The sequence below is a fragment of the Megalops cyprinoides genome, chromosome 2 (assembly GCF_013368585.1).
Source record: "Megalops cyprinoides isolate fMegCyp1 chromosome 2, fMegCyp1.pri, whole genome shotgun sequence".
NCBI classification, from domain to species: domain Eukaryota; kingdom Metazoa; phylum Chordata; class Actinopteri; order Elopiformes; family Megalopidae; genus Megalops; species Megalops cyprinoides.
Window position 1 is genome coordinate 23362043 of NC_050584.1, and position 24437 is coordinate 23386479.

At 42.8% G+C, this 24437-nt stretch overlaps 1 protein-coding gene across 2 annotated transcripts in view; it reads right to left on the reverse strand.

Annotated features, from left to right (window-relative positions):
- The window catches only part of trappc8 (trafficking protein particle complex 8), a 54053-nt gene that overhangs the window by 28650 nt on the left and 966 nt on the right, over nucleotides 1–24437 (reverse strand). Inside the window, exons 2-16 of one of the 2 annotated variants that reach the window (XM_036521349.1) lie at nucleotides 21928–22122; nucleotides 20561–20644; nucleotides 17964–18053; nucleotides 17501–17675; nucleotides 15679–15832; nucleotides 15449–15548; nucleotides 14978–15234; nucleotides 13335–13450; nucleotides 12678–12828; nucleotides 11583–11683; nucleotides 11065–11170; nucleotides 10722–10853; nucleotides 7229–7453; nucleotides 5025–5133; nucleotides 420–614 (exon numbers count right to left, since the gene is read on the reverse strand). In XM_036521349.1, coding sequence (XP_036377242.1) covers nucleotides 420–614; nucleotides 5025–5133; nucleotides 7229–7453; nucleotides 10722–10853; nucleotides 11065–11170; nucleotides 11583–11683; nucleotides 12678–12828; nucleotides 13335–13450; nucleotides 14978–15234; nucleotides 15449–15548; nucleotides 15679–15832; nucleotides 17501–17675; nucleotides 17964–18053; nucleotides 20561–20644; nucleotides 21928–22122 — 2190 coding nt within the window. The remainder of the gene's footprint in view (nucleotides 1–419; nucleotides 615–5024; nucleotides 5134–7228; nucleotides 7454–10721; nucleotides 10854–11064; nucleotides 11171–11582; nucleotides 11684–12677; nucleotides 12829–13334; nucleotides 13451–14977; nucleotides 15235–15448; nucleotides 15549–15678; nucleotides 15833–17500; nucleotides 17676–17963; nucleotides 18054–20560; nucleotides 20645–21927; nucleotides 22123–24437) is intronic. The other variant, XM_036521350.1, reaches the window with a different exon arrangement.

The following is a 24437-nucleotide window of genomic DNA, read 5'->3' on the forward strand; positions in this document are numbered from 1 at the left end:
CACACATACCACTGCAGCACACACAGACATCTATTGACAGGTTTTCCTCAGACCAACAATAGACCAACAATGACACACAAAACCAAACATGATGAAGTATACATAATGTCTATCCTGAGCATTAGGTTCTGAAGCATATATATATACTGGTATGCAATAAAATATTTCATACAAGTAGCTTTATGGTATTGTGAGTTAGTGTATTGTAGTCATAGCAAAATCTGAGATTCCAAATGTAATAGAATAGCTTTAACAATTGATTATTCTGACATGAAAAAAATGTAAAGTATAAGGACATTTTCAAGGTGGAATTATTTTACACCAATTAATATATGAAACACGAAACACAGGAACATTTCTAAACAAAAAGTACTGTAGATCTTGATTGGATGGATGTTCTAACATTAAAAAAAGCTTACCTTCCACAACAGCCAGAGGGAAACGCATATTGTCGGTCTGGCTGTTCAGGCAGTACTGGGTGGGCTGAAAATTGACAGGGACGACCCCTCTGTTAACGATGGCCACCACCTGCTCCTCCAGCTCCTTCCACTGCTGGGAGAGGTCCCGGTCGTACTCCTGGTCCAGACTGACGTGAGTGGCAGCCTGCTTCTCTCCTACAGTTAGAGAAATGTGTGCAATGTGAAACAGACATCATTACATTACATTATTGTCATTTATCCTCTGCGACTTACATAGGCTAAAGCTAAGCACATACTATCCATTTATATGGCTGGATAGTTATTGAGGCAATTGTAGGTTAAGCACCTTGCCCAAGGGTGCAGCAGCAGTGCCCCAGCAGGGAATCAAGCAACCTTTTGGTTACGAGTCCTGCTCCTTTACCACTATGCTACACTGGCGCCTCATTACTTTCACATAGGTATCTGCTAGCAAATTTGAACTACGTCATGAATAGATCCATCCACGAGTTATCAGTAAGAATATTAGCTTGTACAACAGCTTTGCCATGGCAAATTGGTGGAACTGCAGTGCATCACAGGGGATATAAATGCAGGTACACACACTACTGCCGTAGCGAACAAACCACTTTGGCAGTGAACACCAACGGCATGTCCTTGGACCGTGGGAGTAGATACTGTAGATTAAACGTGCCAATTCAACACAGACAGAACCCTGAAGACAACAGTGCTACCTACTGTGTTCCAAAACCACACTACTGAACATAAACTAAGGAGTTTAAAGTCGGACTCAAAAATTGTACTTTTTGTGATGACATACATGTAGCAAACTACTCAGACACTCTTACTATATTACATACATCTACAAGGTTCTCATGCGTGACAGTATTTCACGGCTGTCACCTAACCCGCTGCATATTTCCACATGCGGATTATGAATTAGCGAAACAAAGAGGAATTAACCCTTTAAGAAACCCATCTCATGGACTTAGTGTTACCATACATGCCATAGTCTGAAACGCTCAACTATTGGTTGTAAATGATAAAAGTGTATGGGTGCTGCTTCACAGTTTTGGGATTCTCCAACGGAAACAGACAAGCCTTCCAGACTTAATAGAGTGCAAAACCAAACACAAAAAGCCCAGACTTCCATTATACGGCACGGCTGGTGTTCCGAAGGCTGCAGACCTTTCAGGGACACAGGCAGCATCATACAATGACTCACTGGCCATCAGAGCGGAAAATGTACTTGTAGGAGGAGGGAAAAAATTGCTTACCCAAGAACTGCCTGCGAGACATTTCGCTTGACCCAGTTCTACAGGTACAGAACCTCACCTTTGAACCCCGTCCATTCAATCTCCGTAGTCATCCTTGACTACAGGTTTCCTTTCTTGTTTTCTATCTTTTCATGTTCTGTCTACAAAATACTGAATAAAATTCTTCCTGCAAGCAGTGCAGTCTGGAGTAATGTGTCTATGAAGCCTGGTCATTCCTTGAGGACAGTTAATTTATTGGGGATACAGCACTTAAGAGGACGGTCCTTTAAGGAACTTGCCACGGGTGTCATTAAAGATAATCCACACCAATTAGCCAAGTGATTAAGCTAATTGGGTTTCTCTTTTAAAAATATTCCAGCAAAAAAAAAAAAAAAACCAAGACAGAAAGAATTACTCTCAAACCAGTTCTCTGTTCAAAAAGTCTACATAGAGAAGAATCTCCCTGGATTGATATGGGTTTGCATGAGTTTACAGCCCAGTGATGGGAAAACACTGGGTGCACTGTGATGCTGCAGCTGCTTAGACAGGTGGTAGTGATCGTCCGTCCTCCCCCTACACCTACTCTTCACAATGCGTTAACAGGTTTGACAGACAACCACCGTCTGAACCCAAGGTCTTCATTTTTTTTTCTTTCTTTCTTTCTTTTCCTGGTGCTGCTGCTTACAGTAACAGGAAAAAAAAATCAGAGCGCCTTCAACACTTCCAACCGGGGCTTTCACGTACTGAGCAGCAGATTAAAGTAAGGGCTCAATCAGCGGTGTAACAACGAGAGCTCTGATCTGCAGCAGTAGCTAACATTACAAACCCAAAAAAAACAACCACTTGATGAATTATATTTATCTCTGTAAGGACTTCTTGCAATAACAGCTTTGTAAGTACAGACTCTTACTAAGTGGCTCACTCACCAGCTAAAACTCATGAATACTTTACTAAACAGCTGCTTGTGACACTCCAACCATAATGTGCCTTTTATTTTCTGCAGTTTACAAGATCAAAACCTACTATAATTAAAAAGTGTTCCACCATGACACCAACAGTCTGTCATATTAACAGAGACCAGTACTGATGCATGAAAGTTTGCTTGCTTTACCCCAAAAGGCTCATTAAAAGGGAACACTGTGTCGTGCCCTGATTGGTTGTTATGTGCAAGATATCAACCAATCGATTACATTCCGGGGCCTCTGAGGCTGTTAACTCTGACATGTGGAAGGGAGTAAATTTAGGAGAGGCGAAAGACAAGAGGAGCAAAACGGAGCTAAAAAAATCCTGTGTTATACTGTCAATGCTGCGGGATGCCTCAGAATCAATCTCTCGGCCACAGCTCCAAACCATTTTCCATGCGATGCTAATGGTAGGAAACAAGAAAAAAAAAACCCCAGCCCATCTTCTGCCCCACTACAAGGAAAAGAATCAAAGTGCAATCAAAGTGTTTATCAACCAATGGGCTCTTTCCCCTCTCTGACCCTGCTGAGTCCTACCAAACACCAGAGCAAAGAGCAGGCACCCCACATAGCCAACTGTAAGCCAATCTAGAACCACTACACCACCTAACGGTTTGCTTTTTCATAAAACGGTAGTGTTCGCCATGCAAGTCTAGACAGGCATGCTTGGACATTTATTTTCACACAGATTTAATCCAGTTCTCTCCAAATAAAAATCATTAAGACCACTGAAATACTGAACCAGGTCTGCAAAACCCAGGCTAAAAAGTGATATTTGGTGGGGGTATTACTTTCGTAGATGGCTGAAAAAACGACAATGATTTTATTCTTCAAAGGGAGATCCATACTGATTTTGATGTTAAAACCTCCTGTCATCTCGCAGTTTGCAAGCGATTCTGATGGAATTTATAAATGGTAAAGCAGCCAACTATTATCAGATGTTTTTTAATACATCTTCAAAACCTTTTAATCTGTTTTCAATTTATCTTTCTGATCTATGTATTTCTATCGATTTATCTTTATACCCTATGATCCATTTCTCTCTTTCATTTTGCATATATATGTACATGTGAGTGTGACACACCTTTTCTTCTAATTCCAGCACTATTCAACAGCCCCTTTCTCTCTGTCTATTTTCCTTTTCTTCAAGGTTGTTGATTTTCAAAATTAGTTTAAAACACGTACACTCCAGCACGAAATTTTTATCTCACTGTTGTTTTTTAATAACTCCTGCTTCAATTATTATACTTCAGTTCTGCCCTAAATCTCTTTCCAAATGATGCCCAGAAATTTGACTGGCATGCCAAGTTAATGATTACAACACAGTGCCATAACCGGCTGTCAGACTGCGTTCCTGCTTTGCGTGTGTGGCTGGACATGGTGTGGTGATGACCTCCTGTTAACCTGAGCTGCTGAGTGCTAAATTTAGAATGTTTTCTTCCCTGAGTGCCAGCTTTCAGTTACGAGCGCCACCACTTCGCACCTGGCAGCCAGGTAATTTCTTATAGGTGTTATTTTTTGATACAAAAGCAGAGACCAATGCTTTATGTCACAAGAGGATTTCACCTCTTCCATGATGGTAACCTGTTTATCGTCTGACTAAACTGGTTCACTGCTCACTAAAACACAGACAAGGGTGATAGTGCGGTAAGGAACCGGACCAGTGTGGGCTTCAGGTTGAGATGTAGGCCACTATTCTTGAACCTTGACCAAGGTACTTGCCTTGAATTGGTGAAGTAAGAGCAGATCATGTGGATAATATACTGAGTACCAAAATACCCTCATCACTGTAATCATGCATGTTTTAGTGAATTTAAGTATTCAGACTCTGGATATTGATTTAATGTTCAAGGTGTCAATTTAATTTATGCTTGAAGGCATAATAGTCGGACTTGCATGATCGCTTAGAGTTGCGCAAAGTGAGGATGTCACTCTCTCAAAAATTGGTGCTAATTTTCTTTCTTGATTCAAACCAGACTTGATAATATTCAATAGGTTGAACTGATCTCATCACTTGTACCCAACCACCTGCCTGACCAATCTGGTGATGCAGTACTCATACACAAGTCACTTGAATACGTCACTGCCAGTGATCAACTAATCAAACTAATGCAAAAGCCTACATTACACACAAAAAAGTAGAGTGAATAAATGCAGAGTGATGCATTTCTTGCGATGCTGCATGCAAGCCACTGTCTGAGCAAAGAGCATCTGCTAAACAAAAGAAATTATATAACAGGAGGACTGACTTCTTCCAGACAGCTTGGGATATGGTCCTCTGAGGCGAGAGCAAGTAGTCTAACTGTTGCGGGTTATCCTAGCTGTGTGTCTGTGTGTGTGTCTGTGTCTGAGTCTGTGTCTGTTGTGGGGGAGGGGGGGGGGGGTCTCACCTTCTGCCAGTCTCCGGTCGTGGCCGAAGAAGACGCGCGTGGCGGAGCTCTGGATGCAGGGCAGGGGCAGCTGGGGCAGGGATCCCTCCGGGGACAGCTGGCTCACGCTCTGTGGCCGAGGGGGACACAAGCAAATGCTCAGCTCTCTCATAACTCGCTGGGGAAGAGAAAATGGAACTCCCCCTCACGCTCCCTGGACAACAGGAGACGTGACCTCTGACCTCTCATGCGGCACATCTCTGTTTGCTCTAACGATTGCACAGTGGTTTCAAGTTTACAGTGCTGGGACAGTTTTGCTGAGTTTTCAGACTGAAATCAATTCAGTTAGCAACGAAAACAAAACTGACGGGTTCAATTACTAGCGACAGGTGGCGTTCCCTGTCCATGTCTTCAATGACAGATTTGTACAACTCCGGTTGAAAATTTTTTTGTTAAAAAAAATTGTGCAATGCAGACAACAACCTGCAGTGCTGTTTCACCCTCAAGTGTAAACAAATCTATGAATCAGCTACAGACAGGACAAAAATGAACTCAAGACCTGAAGAGATCAAAATGAATGCTTTCATTTTCACATCTCGTCCTTACGAGCAATGAATCTGCAGAATGTATTAATGTATTCCAGGTCAAGGCCATTATTCATGATTAGTCAGACAGTTTTAGCACAACCCAGATCCATTCTTAAGAAAGTTTTTTTTTTTTTTTGATTTTGTTACTGATACACATTTGGACAAGACCTGGAGCACATTAATCAATTCACATGTCATGGATCTATGTCTGTATTCAATTCTACATAACTGTGGTTTGTCAATGTTAAGTGTCAAATTTAAGCAGCTGCCACATTTTGTCAATTAAACAAGACTCCACGAGATGAATTTAGGAATGAAGCATATGGACCTGATACATCAAAGCCTTTAGGAGGGCGTCAGTGTATTACTGTGATTTCCCCATCATCCTCTCCTCCCCATCATCAAGGGAAACGCAACATTCCAGACTGAAAGATTACACTAAACACAAGCACCACATCGCACAAGCATGGGCAGGAGAGGCTAAGCTAAGGGAAACCAACAAGCAAGTGTGAGGCTTGTGCCATCTTTTGGCATGTTACCCAGAATCCTGATAGATACTGATCTATTGCTCCACTGCTGGGAAATCAAGCCTGGTTTACAGCCTGAAGGACGGCAGGTAGCAATGCATATATGAATATACACACATTTGTAGGTTCTCTTAACAAAAGGCGTTTCAAAGTGCTCAGCTTCTTCAAGGCCACTGGGTAAGGCTGCGAATCCTTGGGATCAGAGAAAGAATACCACAGACCCGTTGCATCTAACAGCTACACATGAATCGCTGGCCTTGACTTCAACAGCACATCACACACATCATGAATATCACCTTGTGTTTGTAAACCTTAATAATCACCGAGCTCACACAAAAACACACTTGTCCTTACCGTTTGACTGTGTAACGCGCTGCACTCATCTGATTTAGAATTTGTCTGCTGCGCCTCATGACATAATTCTTCACTTGATTTACTAAGGTAGTAGCGATCATCACTGACCACTTAAAAAGCTCTTCAACTGCAGCTAAGTTTGATTTAATTTGCCCAAGTAAAAACATGTCATTTGAATTTGATGCGTTTTTCTCAGTACCCTATTATACTTCTGCTTAAAAATCCTGTCAAAATGTACAACAGCGGCAGTTACAGTAGAAAAAAAAAGTCTGGCTGTTTCTTTTTCTTTATTTTTGTCATTACCAAAACGTCATGTGAAACCTGACAAAAGCAACAAGCTGGATGTTTAGTGATCAGCTCCTCTGATGTGAATAGCACTGACACTGCATACCTCCACTGTACACAATTCAAATGAATCGATTACATCAGTGAAATCCATTCAAACTACCTACCACCTACCTGAATACTGACTGCCGTTTCAGTAAAGAAATGAAAGAAACGGGTGAATAAAATGCGGGTTCTCTAAATTAAGGGGGTGAAAGCGCTGCGTGGTGGGGTTAAGGATAGGGGTTAGGAGTTAGAGGATTGATACCACCTAACTACTGGAATGAAAGCTGAATGCTGTTTCAGTAAATAAAACGGACAGATAGAAAGGTTGATCAAAATGCGGGTTCTCGAAATTAAAGGGGGTAAAAGCGCAGCGTGGTGGGCTTAAACACGGACCCCGAGGGCACGCTCCGCTCGGCGTGCTACCGACCTTGTAAACGTAGAGGTACTCTCTGAGGAAGGCGCCCTGCTGCGAGGCCGCCTGCTTGCTGTCGTTGATGAGTATGTGCCTGAAGGCCGACACGGCGTTCTCCGGCTGCCGCAGAGTGAAGGACTGCCGCCCGATGGTGAAGTTGATGTGGTCCTCGGCCAAAGACCAGCCTTTGCCCTTGTACACCTGCATAGCCTGGCAGTAACATCGGAGAGCATGTCTCTTCTGCCGGGGGAAACAGAGAACGATGGTCAAGAATGGACAGAGAGAGAGAGAGAAAGAGAGAGAGAGAAACCATTCATTACATTGCATTGCTGTCATTTAGCAGACGCTTTTATCCGGAGCAACTTACATAGATTACTGCTTTTACATGTTATCTATTTACACAGATGGATATTTACTGAGGCAATTGTGGGTTAAGGACCTTGCCCAAGAGTACAGCAGCAGCGCCCCAGCTGGGCATCGAACCAGCAACCTTTCGGTTACGAGCCCTGCTCCTTACCACTATGCTATACCCTAATACCACTACGCCACCCTAATTCAGTGATGTGTTTGGGCTAAGATTGATAATGGTTTAATATGAACAAATAGATATAATCTCTGGAAGAAATCATTAAGCAGAATCTTCATTCATAATGAAGCTTATTGCAGGCACCCATGCATTGCAGAAATCCTCCAGCTTCAGAGCCGAAGCAGTCTGTTATGATCACCATTCTCTTTTTTTATTTTTCACATCCTGTTTTCAGTGAAAATGGGTTTGCAACCTTGTGCTCCATCTCAAAACACATCCTCCTGGCATCTCTGCATTTCAGGTGATGCCACCACATACAGAAGGAAAAACACTTCTGCTACAACTAAGGAAGCTGAACAGAGCTTCTCCACGGTCAGAAGTGAAACTAGGAAGTGACTTTTTACACCTGGTTCCATCTGCTCTTCCACAGGCTTCTCTGTAGAGCATAACTAGAACTAGAACTAGGTCCACAGACGGGTCCACCTCACTACCTCACATACCAAACCTTGCGCTAGCAAGCAAGAACCACAGTTATCTCACACGTCGCCAGGAACAGCTAAAAGGGTGAAGTTGTCAAATTTCTTCAAAAATATGCCACGGAGTGAAAAGCATGAGAGGCAAATAGCAATTTTCTGCAAACTGTCTTGTCATAGCTTGATTAAAGTTCAGAGCACTCTGACTTATCTGACAGACCAGCTCAAGTCTTGGCTAACAGCTACCCAGAATGTGTCAATATTCCTTTGCTCAAAATTCGCATTTCATTATTGTCACTTAGCAGACACTCTTATTCAGAGCAACTCACTCTGGTTACAATTTTTATGCATTATCCATTCATACACCTTAACCCAAAATTGCTTCAGTAAATGTTAAGTACCTTACCCAAGGGTACAGCAGCAGGGAACCAAGCAGCCTTTGGGTTACAAGCCCTGCTCCTTACCACTATACTACACTGCAGCCTCTGTATCGTTACTGACAAAAGACAAATCTTTAGATGCTGATTCAAGGCACTTATCTCAAAGACGAATCATCACTGACAGCCATTCAATAGAAAGTTCCCACTAACATGCTATGAGCAAATACTTCAGCTGGTTGATCAAACAGATCAGATGAAAGAAATACTTCATACAGTTAGCAATAGCAGACACTGGTCTGAGAATAACTATTTAATTTTTTTCTGTACTGGGAAATTGTAAGCCACAGCAGATTTGATTAACATCCTTTGATTGGCTGAGCCTGCTGGTGGGCGGGATCAATATCATGAAAGGAAATGCAATGGAAACACAAACAAGATTCCTGACAGCTTTATGGCTTGTAGCTCATTTTTGATAGTTCTAGCTGTGGGAAAGTCTCTGAAGAGAGCCAAGAAAAAAACAAAGGGGTCCGTATCACACAGGGCAAAGTTTTAACCTTTGGTCAGGTCGGACTAATGTTCCTCAGAGTGGAAGGAAGCAAACGCACTTGCATGTGACATAAAGCTAACAACAATACTGACATCATTTGCACTACGGTTACTGAACTGCCACTAGCCTATGTATGAACCAGTCCTCACTACTCCAGCTTTCTCTGTCTAAGTATAACTTCTGTGTGAGAATAAGCCTCCCCCCTTACCCAAACCCTCACCTTACACAGAACTGAATCACTGTTTCCCTGTGGTGTCAGAGACCACAGGTGTGTCAGGCCACACTTTTAATATCTGGTGCATCTAGGCCACTTCCAGACACACAGAGCTCATATGATGAAGGCCCCCAGTTTGCCAAACAACGTCTTCCTATAAAACGTGGCTTCACCTGAAGGACACATTTCACACCCAATAAAAGTAAACACAGCAGAGGCTGAGAATGAGAGGCTGATATCTGCACACAGCACTGTGTCCTCCTGCCTCACTAGGCCAGACACACATCACACCAACAAAACAAACAAAAATACATACACATGCAAAACAAACCGCACCTCAGATCTGACAAAATGTTCATCTACAGTATAGCATGGACAACAACAATCTCTCTACTTTATCAGCCTTGACATCTTTGCAATTTACTGCAAGTGTGAATAAATTTCATACTGTGTGTGCATGTGACTGTGTATACACAAGCAAGCACACATACACGCCACATATGTATGTACTTCCCCAAAATCCCCCCCCCCACCCCAAGCCAAATTAATCTCTAATTACAGTGTATTTCATATTCTAAAGAATTAATGTCAATGTCACCAAAAGAGCCATCTGTTGGCCAGAATTGATCACTGCACTACTTAAAGCTATCCAACAAATAAGAAAACCTCAAAAAAAAGGATAGCACAATCCAATAGATAGTGATTTTCTTTGCACTCCAGTGATTTTGTCTTGCATTAAAAATACATATAATTCCCTTTCTGTTTCTTTTAAAAATATCATCATGTCAAATTACTGTCTAATCAATTATCCATTACTTTTCATTACATCTTCTGAGGTTACAACAAATTTTGAACTCCATTCAGATGCCCTCGAGTTTCATATCTTCAGATTGTTCAGATTGTGAAGGAAAATTAAAAGACTTTTGCTTTGATTGAAATTACATTTGACAGTGAAAGAGAAGTCTGGAAAGATGATTAAGATAAATACTGTACTAAGCCCCCATCCCTAGTTAGCCTAATGCAGCTCCTCTGAAGCCATTTTCACTAACTACTGCAGATACAATAAATGAATTGTGTCTGAGGGGCTATGGTTTGGGAAACAATAAATGAATTATGTCAGTGGGGTGGCGGCGTAGCATAGTGGTAAGGAGCAGGGCTTGTAACCAAAATGTTGCGGCTTTGATTCGACGCTGGGCCACCGCTGTTGTACCCTTGGGCAAGGTACTTAACCCTCAAGTGCCTCAGTAAATATCCAGCTGTATAAATGGATAACATAAACTGCAACCTGTGTAAGTCGCTCAATGACAATAATGTAATGTAATGTAATGTTTATGAGGGTCTCTGGTTTACAAAACAGTGTTACCATACCTGGCCTGCTTTGCTGAACCTGTGGCCTGCCAAGATCATATGGAAAGCAAACTTGCGCACCATCGGACTCTTCATGTTGATGAAGCAATGGGCAGCCTGCTCCAACAGCAGGGCGCTTCGCAGGTCCGAGTCCTGTAGGGAGTTAGCCACACAGATCAGAGCTCCTGTGGACAACGGCTGTTTATGATCACTTTGATATTGATCTTCAGATTTACACCTTTCGTACCATTTTGTACTGTAGAGCAAAGAGGGCGGTGTGCACCCCAGAATTAGCCAGGAAAAAAACGAGGTCATCCTTTTTGACTGGATGATCTGTAAACCACATCAATCACACTCATCTTACCTCGCTTGTCATTTTGATCAGGAGGGTGGCTGCGTCTGAGTACTTCGCCTGGCTTTTGAGGATCTCTGCACTGAGCAGAGCACACCTTTCCGCCAGTACCATGTTTCTGCAAAGGCACAGAGACGCAAAGGACATCACCGTGGGATACAATGGAAAAACACCGCCCTCCCCATGACACTCTGCCTTATTTAACCTACACAGGCCCTGGCCTTCCCTGTGGCGCTCCAAAATAACAAAAAATAAAAATTAACCAGACGCCCAAAACACCATCTCGTCACCATCACTCACTCATCTTTGATTACTGAACCAGAAGCTCATGTGTCATTTGTCCTTACACGCAGTAACAAGTCATTCAAGTGAGGCGTGGCAATAACTGTATAACTGTGTACTTTGGCAGCCAAGTTTTTTCATTAGATTTTAAAATAAGCACTTTATTTAAAACTCCGCTCTTCCTTGCGTGGAGATGTGCTGGGGACCTGCACTTTGAGGACGCCTGATATACGGGTGACAGAACGTACTTGCACACGTCCCGGTAAGTCTGGATGGCCGTGTCCATGTAGTGGGCAGGATACGGCCTCGGGGCTCCTGGCTGGAGGAAGGCAGACACCGCTGCCATTTCCTGGAATCAATCCATCAATAAATCGATCGATCAATCGTAACTGATCTGTGAAAGCACATTCTTAGAACTGCATTTCAGCAAAGCACTCAGCACGGGATGTGTTTAACAGATGGAATCAAAAACAACACAAACCCAAAGCCTGTTTCTGCTGAAAGATTGAGAAATTATTCCCTGACCCTAGGGAAAAGGCGGTCAATAGAAACAGTGGAACAGAAAACACACACAATGGAGTGGAAACGAAAGCCTGCAGGTGAACATAGCCATCAGTTATGAAGGAACAGTTGTGCAACAACGGGGAAAAGCAATGAATCCTCTGGGGGAAAGAATGAGGACATGAGGTTTGCAACAACCAGTCTGTATATAATTCCAGCCACTGGTTCCTTCTGCTAATATTCAGATGACCCAGAAAACTGCAGAGGCATGGCAAGGTTTTTAGGCGGCAGGTATTTCTGGATGTAGGATAAGGGAAAATCAATACAAGGGAATTTTAAGCAATGTCATTCAAGATGTTTTTCTTTTGCAGCCAAAACTTTGTAGCCTCGTGGATAGAAGATTATAAGACAGTGATTTAAAGAATCGCACTAACAAAGCCACTGTCGTGGATTACAGTTTGGCATGTAATTCAAATACATCACACAGAATGACAGTATCTGGCATCAAGTTAACTACTATGCTACACAAGTTCCAAATTACCTCTAAGTTACCAGGGACTGCAGATATAATCTTGCTTCTATCTAATTCCAGTGCATTCAATGTGGTATGTTGAACACTGTACTTTGCCCCCGAAAGATAAAGGTCACTAAAAATGTTTTAAAAATACAATAAAAATGTTTAAATTTGCCATTTTGTTCCATTATGGCATTCTCTTCTGATTTCAAGATATATCATGATAATAGGTATAGAAATATGATGCTTATCAGTATACAATTTGCTACATTCCCCAGGTTTAAATAAAGAGGGTGAGGAACATTCTTTTGTTCTCCTGTGAACCCACCAGCGCTCCAGCAGCGTACAGCATGGCCTGGTCGTTGAGGAAGTCTTTTTTGGCAGTATGATAGCAGCTGTAGGCCAGCTCGTAGTGCTGCACCAAGAAGCAGAGGTCGGCCATTTTCCTTATCTGCAGCTCAGGCGCCTCTGGAGGATAGCTGGAAACACAAGAGGTGCGTCGTCACTGCCTCTGAGGGTTGCCATATTTTTTTTATGTCCCCATTAGTGACAAGTAGGGGTTCGCTGAGGTAACTGGCACAAAGAAAGCCATAATACGCTCCGCAACAGCTGTACTGACTACACTAAGCACTGTCAAACAATGTGACACAGAAACTGTCGTAGCTATTTGCTGCATAAAGAACTGACTGATCTGTCCTCAGTTGCAATTTGCTTTGCATTATTATTTGAGTGGTTTTCTCCATAACTCTGTGTCATTAGCGGGGATGGAATAAGACGGCAAAGCACTTATAAGACTGCAGCGAGCACAGTCCAGTCAGTTCCTTCTGCAACAGATAGCTATGATACGTTTTCTCCTTAGCTCTGTGTAATTAGCAGGGGTGGAATTCATTCATAATGTATGCATTAGTGACACACTGCGCAAATCTCAAATGGCCGCATTTCATCCGGACGGCCCACAGCTGCAGCTGGGGCGGGGGGCACTTACAGCAGGCCAGCTGTGTTCTTCAGCTCGTTGATGCTCTTCTCGGGGACCTTGCCTCCGCCAAACCACTTCTTAGTGGCGGAGAAGAGAGAACGGCTCAGCCCTTTCCGTGACACAAGCTGGGGGGAAAAAAAAAAGAGGGAGGAAGAAAGAAAGAAAGAGATGAAGTGACTTTATTCAAGCCATAGAAAGATTAGGACAAACACATGTTTTGTACAGTACTTACACTTGTGTGTTCATGCCATAGACACACACACACATAATACTGTGAGGATTACCAGACCAAGATTTGAATACTGAAGTAACAGAACTTTCCAAATTCTGAGGAAAATGAAAGAATATTTACCAAAAAAATTAGACTTCCTATTAACTAGATCGTAAATGGCAATGTAATTGTCACATTTTTGTAATATTTAACCAGGCAAAAATGGTTTTGGTTTTCTCAATCACTAGTAAAATGGTGTGGAAAGAATGTGCCTTAAGGGTAAACATTTAACTCAAGACCAGTCCCCAACTATAGAAACATCAACTCATCAACAAACATCAACATCATTAGATCAGCAGACAACATGATGGGAGACCTACTCAGACACCTATACTGGCCTGAATTTGAATATTCTACTTTAACACAGTTAGAAGTTAGAAAACATTCCTTTCAAACTGCTGAATCATGCAGTTTTAACGAATTGTCTTAGATGAATAAGTCACTGTTATCCTCGAGAACAATGGCAGATGTAGAGGAGTGCTATCGCTTAGAGTACAATGGCTGCAAACACTATTAACAGAGAAGCGCCAAATGGGCATGACAGAAATGAATCCAATTTTCACCTGTCTCTCCAATCATTAATATTTAAACAGTGCGTCACTCTGGTCTTAACCTTGCAGGTTCTCAATGCAAACGCTTCTTTTCACACCACTTAGTAGAGGGAGACAAGCAGCACGTTTCACTCACTCGAACACTGAAAATGAATTCTATTCTCTCCGTTGATGGCGCTGGCTGGTACTTTCTGATTCATAAGGGAAAGGCAATACCAATTACGCCGGCAGAGGCGAAAAAAAAAAATACCATTAGTAGTCAGTGTGGTGCTGACAAGACAGCCAATTTATTCGAGCCTCATGTTAATGTGGTGGTTTAGACCGTGGTGGTCTAAACAAATCGAGCCTCTTTCGTGTTGACATTTTGATCTATTTGTTGCGTTTGTGCTGCGTCCACTGAAGCATTTAATGAGTGTTTTTCTTCTCACCCCCTCCATAGGGGAGCTATTTTCAGGTCTCGGGTAAAGTTGGCAACAGTGGAGCGTGAGCACACAGCGGCAGCAGCGACACAGTAAACACGGGGGCTGATGACCGCACCGCTCGACTTTGTCACACAAGTCATTTGGAAGTCCAAAGTACCAGGACCCAGGGAAAAGCCTGGGTGCATAAGCTGGGGGTGGGGTGGGTGTGTGGTTACAAGGTACACTTTGGCTTCCCGAGCGGGTTGGTATCAAATGCAGGCTGAGCCCTAGGGCCTTGGCTCGGTCCCTCATGCAACATGTGCGGCAGCAGAAACAGGCTTCATTCCACCGGGCTCAAGGGTGGGTGCGTCTGCAGAGCCTCTTAGGCAACCCTGCGGGCTGGCGGGTGCCCAGGTTGCTGGCGCTCACCTGGTCGTTGAGCTGCCGGATGTTCTTCTCGATGTGGGGCAGCAGGCCCCTGAAGGTGAACTCCTGGATGAACTGCCGGATCCGGTCGTGGTCGTTGAGGGTCAGACAGGCCCCGTGGGAGGTGACGCTGGGCTGTTTTTTAGCGTCCGACGTCAGCGCTGTGGTTTTGACGGCATCGAGGCCGTCCTGTGCACCCCCGGGATCACTGGGGTGATCTAACTGAAGGGGGTGGGCGTCAAAGTTGTTGGGAACCCCATCTGTCAAAGAGGAAGATGCTTAAATCTATAAACGTGAACTGATCCCGATGAGAAGGGAAAGAGTCACATGGTGACACATGATAGTGGAAAGGACACAACTGACTATAACAGAAATTTGCATTTCTTACACAAATCTAACAAACTTAGACTAAAAAAAGAAACATCAACCACTGGTGGGGAAAGCAGGTAAGATAAATGGTACAATTGAGTTTACCTTTGGCTGAAGGGTCAAGCCCGTCAACTTCAGCTGCCCCTGTGCTGTTCTCCACCTTTGTGTCATTTACCACCACAGAGGAAGCTTCTTCTAGAAACTCCTACAAATATGATTCCCTATTTCAGTGTTCATCAATTCACAGTCTATGCAATCTACGCCAAAACATAAGCATGCTGAAAACCTGTTTTAAAAAAAAAAAAAAAAAAAAAGTTTCTTTATGTGGAACACACCTGATTTTGGAAACTGCTTTTCTGTAAATACTGGCTCCAGGGATCCGGGATCTGCTCGTCCGACCCACTTGCTGGTGTCCGGGAGTTAATTTTGAGCAGGTAGCAGCCCTGCGTTCCATACCTCTGCTTCATGTCCTCGTATACGGAGTCCGCCCTGAGGGCCAGGCGGGGGAAGAGGAAACCAGTCAGCAAAAAAAAAGACCCGAGACAAATTCCACTCTGAATCAATAACCTAGGTGTAAACTACACAGTCTGCCTGCTCGGAAAATCGATCATTTGAGTCATCTGCTGACAACAAAATCGGGTCGACCCAGTAGTGTAGGAACAGTCCTGACTAACCCAAACAAAGGAGTAGCGGTTGGCGCCAGGCCTGTGTGCAGATGCATCATATTACATTACATTACTAGCATTTAGAAGACACTCTTATCCAGAGCGACTTACATAGGTGACAGCTGTTACATGTAACCCATTTATACAGCAGGATATTTACTGAGGCAATTGTGGGTTAAGTACCTTGCCCAAGGGTACAACAGCAGTGCCCCAGCGGGAAACTGAACCAACAACCTTTCAGTTATGAGTCCTGCTCCTTACTACTATGCTACACTGCCCCCTTAAGGTGAACAGATACACACACATGCAGTTGACCAGTGAACACAAGGCTAAATTCAGACACTGATGCAGAGCTAAGCTACACATGTCTGCTGAAACCCTGATCAGATACCCATCTGGCAAGCACAGTGTTCATAGGCATATGGAATTTTCCATGGCATTCATGAGACCAAATATCAGGTGAAGCAATATTTAACACTGGAAGCTTTTCAGCATGTCACATGTCACACCAACCAGGCTACAACAGTATGAACATCTCTGGTATGGACTCATTATGATCTTCTAACACATGTGATTTAGGCTACATTATCAGCTACGTAATCCAAGGTATAGCTTTGAGGGAGGCTGTTAAGAGCAGGGAAGCAACTGCCTCTCACATTAACAGTGATTTCATGAGCCCCAATATACATCACAGCATATAACAAGAAAACATTGTTATATGAAAAGAAAGAAAGAAATTAAAGATAAATCAACGAAATTTAAGAAGTCTCAAGTCTCACACAGTCAGACAGTATGCTTTAAATGTGAAGGCCACAAATTTCTCTTTCACACTTCTATGGACCTATAGGGTCTGCTCCTTCTTGTTGTGGAGCAGTTGTTTAAACCATCACATGATTATTTAGAATAAAAGCCAATACAACTTGTGTTCCAGGTATTGATCAGTTTCTAACTGACTGATAACTCTAAAGACCTTCAGGACTTCAGGCCAAGACCAAAACTTAAACTGCCCACCCATAATATATATTGATCTATGAACTAGGGGTTCACCAGAGAGTGAGGCTTCACTGAATTCATAAATGGGTGGAGCCATCACACTCTATAAATAACTCACTGATTAATTATATTACATTATTGGCATTCAGCAGATGCCCTTATCCAGAGCAACTTACATAAGCTACAATTTTAACATGTTATCAATTTATAGAGCTGGATATTTACTGAGGCAATTCTGGGTTATGTTCTTTGCCCAAGGGTACAGCAGCAGTGCCCCAGCAGGGAATCAAACTAGCAACCTTTTGAGTACAAGCCCTGCTCCTTACCACTATGCTACACTGCCGCACAGCAGCACCACCCCTTTTGGCATCTTGAAGCCTCATGCTTCAAGGAGGATGTAGTGAGCAAAGGGGTGTGCTGTAACAGGCCAATGAGAAACAATCACTGAACTCGCCAGGGAAATAAGCACGCCGCGCGAGCAGCACCCGAAAGCGCCCACCTCTGCTCGTCGCCATCGCTGATGTCGTGCAGCAGGACGTAGTACTTGAGCGTGTTTGGGATGAACCACTTGGGGTACGTGTACTCCCCGCTGTGCTGGATCCGGTGCTGCTCCTGAGAGAGCTTCAGGAACTGCTCCACGGGCACCGGCTCCCGGGACGACACCACCAGCATGCCTTCAGATCCACGTGTTAGGGAACCCACACAGGAAACTCAAAAAGGAACCCCACCAAAACCCACACGGGTAACTTACTACACCAGCCATTGCATAACATAAACCCACTAGAGCCTCTCACTGAATGTGATACTTTTAAAATGGCAGCAATTGGAAAAAGCATTGTGTGGTTTTTTTAGCACTGCTATTCACCATGGAAACCAGATAAAATAATTACCAGAATCGACAAGCTGGCTAAGCCTTTCCTCCCCCCCCCCCCCCCCCCCATGTTAAACACATGAATGGATACATGCGAGATAGTGGTTGAGAAACTCGTGGTCGGACGCCGGCATGGACTGGAGGAAGTTCTCACGATAGGCCTCGAACCAAGGGGTCGTAGCTGGAAATAAAAGGACATACAGACGTTGTTCAAAAACATCGGCAGGAGGCTTTTTCCCCCCAGGACAGATTCTACACCAGAATCCAAGACAACATTCTATCAGATGACAAATCACAGTAAACCCAGAACAACATGCTGGTTGATTGCAGAACTGTAAAAAATTGGGAGTCCAGATGAAAAATTACACACCTAAATCAACAACAGACAACATATGAAGTTTGAACTCACTCAAAAAATCACTGTTCCCTCAGCTGACTGGCATAACTCAGTCATACAGAATACATTTCAAAACACACCAAGCTATACGTCACAACATGACAAGTCAGCATTATTCTATCAATTAAACATTTTCTTCAGGTTCATGTTATTGAGAAACCAGCTGCAAAAGTCCAGAGAAAAGGTTGCAGAATTTGTAATTATAAGCTGACACCTGCAATTAACCCCTAAACCAATAAGTGTGTGTGAGCCTGCTGGGTCGTAAGGTGAGAGCTTAATCCTACTTCCGAGGTATGAAGCAGACACACAAACCATAACTCTGACACGGGGCCACCACAGAGCCATTATAACTATGCATCGCTACAGCACTAAGCAGAAGAGAGGCCATGAGACTCAGTCGGGGGAACTGCAACTGCAATTGCAATTTTTACATGTTGGGGTCACTAAACGCCCCACAATGAAAGCAAGAAAAAGTTCCCATCCGCATTTAAGCCTACTGCCCCCTTCCTACCTCACTTACTTCTAAAGTCAAGGCTCAGAAGAACAACAACACTCTCTAAGAAACACGGAAATAAATTACTTTAATTGAATCAGATGACTTAAAACGACCATCCAACTGCTGAATGCATCCGTCTGGGGAGATTTATTTAGGGTCACTTCCTGGGGGCATTACATTAAAGCCGTTCTCATTTCTTAAGGGTGCAGACAACTAAACTTGAAATTCACACGACATGCCATGCTTCCTGTTCATGACATGCACTTTATCATATTCAATTTGCACAAAAAATACAGGTGCATACAATATGAACGGTTCAGTTTTTTAAGAACATGATTACATCAGCATCACATTATAGAGATGACTGTAGAACAGCCCTGTACAAGTACAGAGACTACATACTACAGGACGCAGGACAAGGCGCTAGGGAGAGGACACAAAGGTCACCGAAATCTGGAATTACTGCACTTCAAAGCTCAAACAGTGGTCGCATGAGTCAGAATTTTGTGTTGTGCAGGTAGGATATTGAATGCTTTTTGGCATGACTTCATGGGCAAATTGAAATTTTAACTAGTGGTCAACTACAGGGCCAAGTACAACTGCTTTTTCACACTTTCTCTGTGCTCCCTCCTACTTCTTCAGTGGCCAGAGGTCACAGCGATCTGCCATTTTGATTTAATGACTGGTCGGCTGGTTATTCTGCTCACCAGCGAGCCTGTAATTGGCCCACGTGTTCAGTTAGGAAATACCCCCATACTCCTTTAAAATTCCAAATAAAACTAGTTTCTTTTCACAGTCTGCCATTATGCAGAGTGTAGCAAATCAGCCCAATGTTTTGTTTTAGGGGAAGTAATGGGGTTTCCTTCTGCCACAAAGCTTTTTTAGGCAATTTCTCATTTTCTCCTGATCACATTTCATCACGGCCCATGTGCATCACTGTGTCCAACCGTTAAAAAAAAAATGAAGGTTCAAATGGACATCAAATCCAAGTTTTTCTTGGCTACTGCAACCACTGTGAGACAGCACACATTCATGATTAGAGATGATGGGTACAAAAAGTAACAAGAGGGTTTAAACTTTTAGCCTGGTGATCATCCTAGTCTTGCACTGGGTGGGTGGGTCTCAGATGTCAAACCACAGTCCTGCCACTCTGAGGAACAGAGCCAAACAAGTCACTGAAGGGGACGTATATCCATTCCACAGTACATCATACCATCTGTATCAATTTGCTTAACATAAGCACATGTTCTTTCATATCTAATAACCCCCACAGGTCATGCTGCATCATCTCCAGTCAACATTTGCCTGACTAGAATACCGTACCATCAACCTAATTGGACAAAATTAGACCTATTTATCATTATTCCTGCCCTCAGCCAATTTTCTCAGTGACACAATCTTCACACACATTTGCGTACGAACGCTAAATGCATGAATCTATTCAGTGACTAGGCTTAAATTACACACAGGCTTAGTTATCCCTTTTGGGGTCATTTCTCATGAGATGAACACCATTACTTTGTGTATCCATGTCAGATTATGCCTCAATTTTCAAAATACACATACACACACACACACACATACACATACACATACACATACACATACACATACACATACACACACCTAGTAGAGCTAACACTACAAAGCCTCCAACATCCTGAAAGAAAACTGCAAGGAAGGGGGAACTATGACATCAAGCAAGAGAGCATGGTTAGCAGGTTTAGAGAGCTCAGAGCGGGAAAATAAAGGTAAGGAGGGCATATAAGAACCCCACACCAGCTGGTGAGAATACCTGTATAGACCTTGGAAGTGTTCAGTTCCCTCAGTGTCTCTTTCCAACTACTGTACCAGGGAACACTAGCTTTAAGTGAGCGATCTGATGGAAATAAAATACATCAGCACATCATTAAATAGGATCCCTCATCAACAGCATCCAGATAATTACACTGAGGGTTGCATAAGTAACACTGACATTGTCAATGGGGAACAAAAGTATTCAAAATAGTTACATTTCAACAGTAATTGTGGGAGGGAAAAAACCAAAAGCTTGCATTATGGAGGATTACATGGAAGCTCAGGAAAGGCAGTTAAGTTATTAGCATGATCAGTTAGCATCCGCAAAACTTGTGCTCCAGTGGGTCTGAGCTGATGAAGCACAAAGGCTGAAAGAGAATATTGGCATATCCACTGTTACTGTTGTTATATTTTTCGGCTGTCTATTTTTGCAACACATTCCTTCAGATATTGACATATTTGACTGAATGTGGAAGGGTGGTCTTACCGGGATTTCATCCAAAGGTAGATTTTAAAAAAAGAAATAAAATAAATTTGTGAAAAAGGTAATTGACAAAGGAACTCAATTTTCATCACAGCAGCAAGATACCTTTACTTCATCCATTTTTGTCTGCTGCCCTCTTCAGACAATTAGGGGAAGATGGTTTTCCCATTTTACACCAAAAAGGAAACTCAAATAGCCTTTTAAACATTATCATTACAGTCCTGAGTTGCAGCCTATGTTGTTTCAGTTCCCCACTTTAAAATAGGAAGCAGACTACAGTTTCGTTTAGCAGCATCACAGAGAAGAGCACCCCCCCCCCCCCCCCAACCAATCCCTGTTCTCTTAACACCAAATTTGGGGACGGGGGGTGTTCCCCATTGCAAGCCAGGGAACTTCCTCTGCCCCTGTCCTCACTACCCTGGGGACTTCATAGCGGAGCTACACCCCTTCCCCGCTCCTCGTCTCAACAGGGCCCCAGTAGACGTTGCTCACTGTCTTCACTTCAGGTGTAAATTGGCAACAAGAGATAAAATAAAATATTAAAATCACAAATAACATCAGAGTGCTCTGACCCAAGCCCTATGGGAACAAATAAGCAGAACTGTTGTAGTAACTGAGCCACCGTTTTTCGGCCACGGATTTAGCTGTAATTAGGCCTAGGGTTTATGGTTTCATTGTTTTATTGTTTTCTTTCATTAAAGGTGTGTCTGTTCCAAAAGGAGAAGGGCTGTACCAATGGTAATAAAAGGCAACAGGCCTGTTCTACCAAATGAGTTCACTGCCAAATTTGAAGATTTGTTTTTTTTTTTTTTTGTTTTGTTTTTTTATAAAACTTTCCTTTTTGTTTGTTTGTTATTTTGTTCTCCTCCATCTTAACTTACCGCTAATGTTGAGATCATAATCTCCGGCTGTAATCACGTTAGCCACTAATCCCTCTGCGGGCTGACTGACCGACACCACCTCGTCCAGCAGCCTGCGGATCACCGGGGCCTTGGGGGGCTGCGTCACCATGTTGGACACGCTGATCTTCAGGTTCTTGATCACCTGGATCTGGTTGTTGGGGTCTCTCATGTGACCTGTGTGAACCAAGGGATGAGCGTCACAAAGAAGCCTCAAACTTCTGATTTACCATTGGTTTTTCCTTTGGTAAAAAAAAAAAAAAAAAACTTATTTAATGAGTGTCTAGTTACTCTGCTTGCTGGTGCACAAAAGTTCTGTTGAATTTGAGGACATACCACCCACATCTGTGATTAGTAAATATATATTTTAAAAACACGTGTAGGGTATTTTTGTAATGTTTTAAGAGAAATAAGCATATATGCAAAGTTCATGCAGGTACATTTTCATGAAATGGTCATTTAAAAAATTAATTCAGAAAAATTATGACACACTGTTCTTCAGGGAGATGACAGAAGTTCTTTGTCTTTCTTATAAATATCTTGGGGCATGCCGACATACCTTGACACAATTAAATAAAACTGAGACAGACCGCCGTTATATGCCAGATCGTAAGTTTCTCTCTGGCAGATGGTTTACAAAAAGCCACTTGTCACTATTGCTGGAACAACAGGCAACCCTCTGAGAAAGCAGAGAGTGACCCTCTCTGCCCTGAGGGTTATTAAATTAACATTCTGGAAAGCCTGAAGGATAAACACCTTCTAAGAACTCTGTGTCTTGCCATCTTCTGGCTCGGATACTGTTTACTGCTGCTTCCCTAATGAACACCGCAAGAGACAAGCCTAGTTCATTCAGCTGGTCGTCATGCTGATGGTCCCCCCCCCCCCAATGCCCTCTGGGTAAACTGTAAAATATCTCCTACAACAAAACAGCAACACCTGTAGGAAACGTGGCAAGCACGCTGTCAGTAGTTTCAGAGTATCTACAGTGAGGCATTCAAGTGCATCTGGGGTTGTTTCTGACAAAATGCTTTGAAGTCCTGGCTGATTAGATGTTTGCAAACACTGCAAATATTGCAAGCTAAAGGGTGCTTCCAACCAAATGAGAGTGTTTATGCAGGAAGTGGACAGATACGCTTCCACTTTAAAGGAATGCTTCATTACCATGACAAGTTGACAAAAAGACAATAAAAAAACAGGTCAAATTTTGCTACATAAAAAACAGTCAGTGAAACATGTCAGTGAATTTGCATGACATCCCCCCCCAAGCCTGCCGATAAGGGCAGCTCTGTGCAGCAGTCAGGACAGCTGCCATTGGTCAGATTTACTGGAAGGGGTCAGAAAAGATGGGTCTCTTAACGTGAATAAGTGTTACTAAGTAATTCAGTAAAAGGATGAAAAACCTTGCTGTGGTTACCCTGAGCCAGAGAGATTGTAAATTCTTTAAACCAATGTTTTGAGGTCTTACATAATAACTGATTAGGCTACCTAGGACCTAAACTTTGGAGTGCATTATCTGGAAGGACTGCAAAAGTATTCATCAACAACATAACCACAGCCCCACCAGGCAACAGACACCACACTGAAGTACATCTAAATGATTACCCATATAACATATGCCTGCCTTAATCATATATACACATTTCTTCATGACTGCAAACAAACCCATGGAAAGCTGGTATCGGATGCTATCTGAATTTCTTCCATGTTTCTTCATTGAAGTAAACAACATAAACAGTAAAGTAAGGCTGGCACTCAGTGATCTCAAAAATCCTTCATAAATGAGTATATTCAAAACACTAATCACTTCATTTCAATAATTCAACCTTTCATAAGTGATTGTTGCAGTTGGCTATAACTTCGTTTAAAGGTTACCACTTCTCTCCAACTTGTACACTAGAAAAGTGAGATGCCGTGCCTGACATCCCATCGTTTATTCATGTCTGTTACTTGATGTCCCACACCTGAGTTTGTCCCCTAAAACCAGGCGCACATAGGACCAGGTGACAAGACATCTTCATTCAATAATGTATCCTAAAAATAATAATGAACAAACTGGAATTAATTAAAACTAATTAGCTGGACCAGAGCCGTGAAATGAATGAATGTACCCTAAATCTTCGTGTTGTGTTTACCCGTGAAGAGAGGCTTAGTGTTTCAAGACTGTTGAGGATCTGATAGGCCATCAATGATTTCACATTTAAACCGCGGGAGGTACTCCAAGTTCTCGGAGTGAGAGGGAAAGGTTGTTGCAATTTGTGAGACATTACAATAACAAGAAAACTAGCAACGCAAAATCTAAAAACTAATACTCAGACATTGCACAAATTAATGTTGCAATTTCATGTACCGCGCACACTTGTCACTGTGGCTGAAGAATCTCTTTCCTCAATCCATTGTCCAATTACAAAAAATAAAGCAATGTCCAGAGGCCAGTATTGGTGAAACCCAGTGCACGGCTCAGTAAGCAGCTAACGTGGCAATCAATACCCACC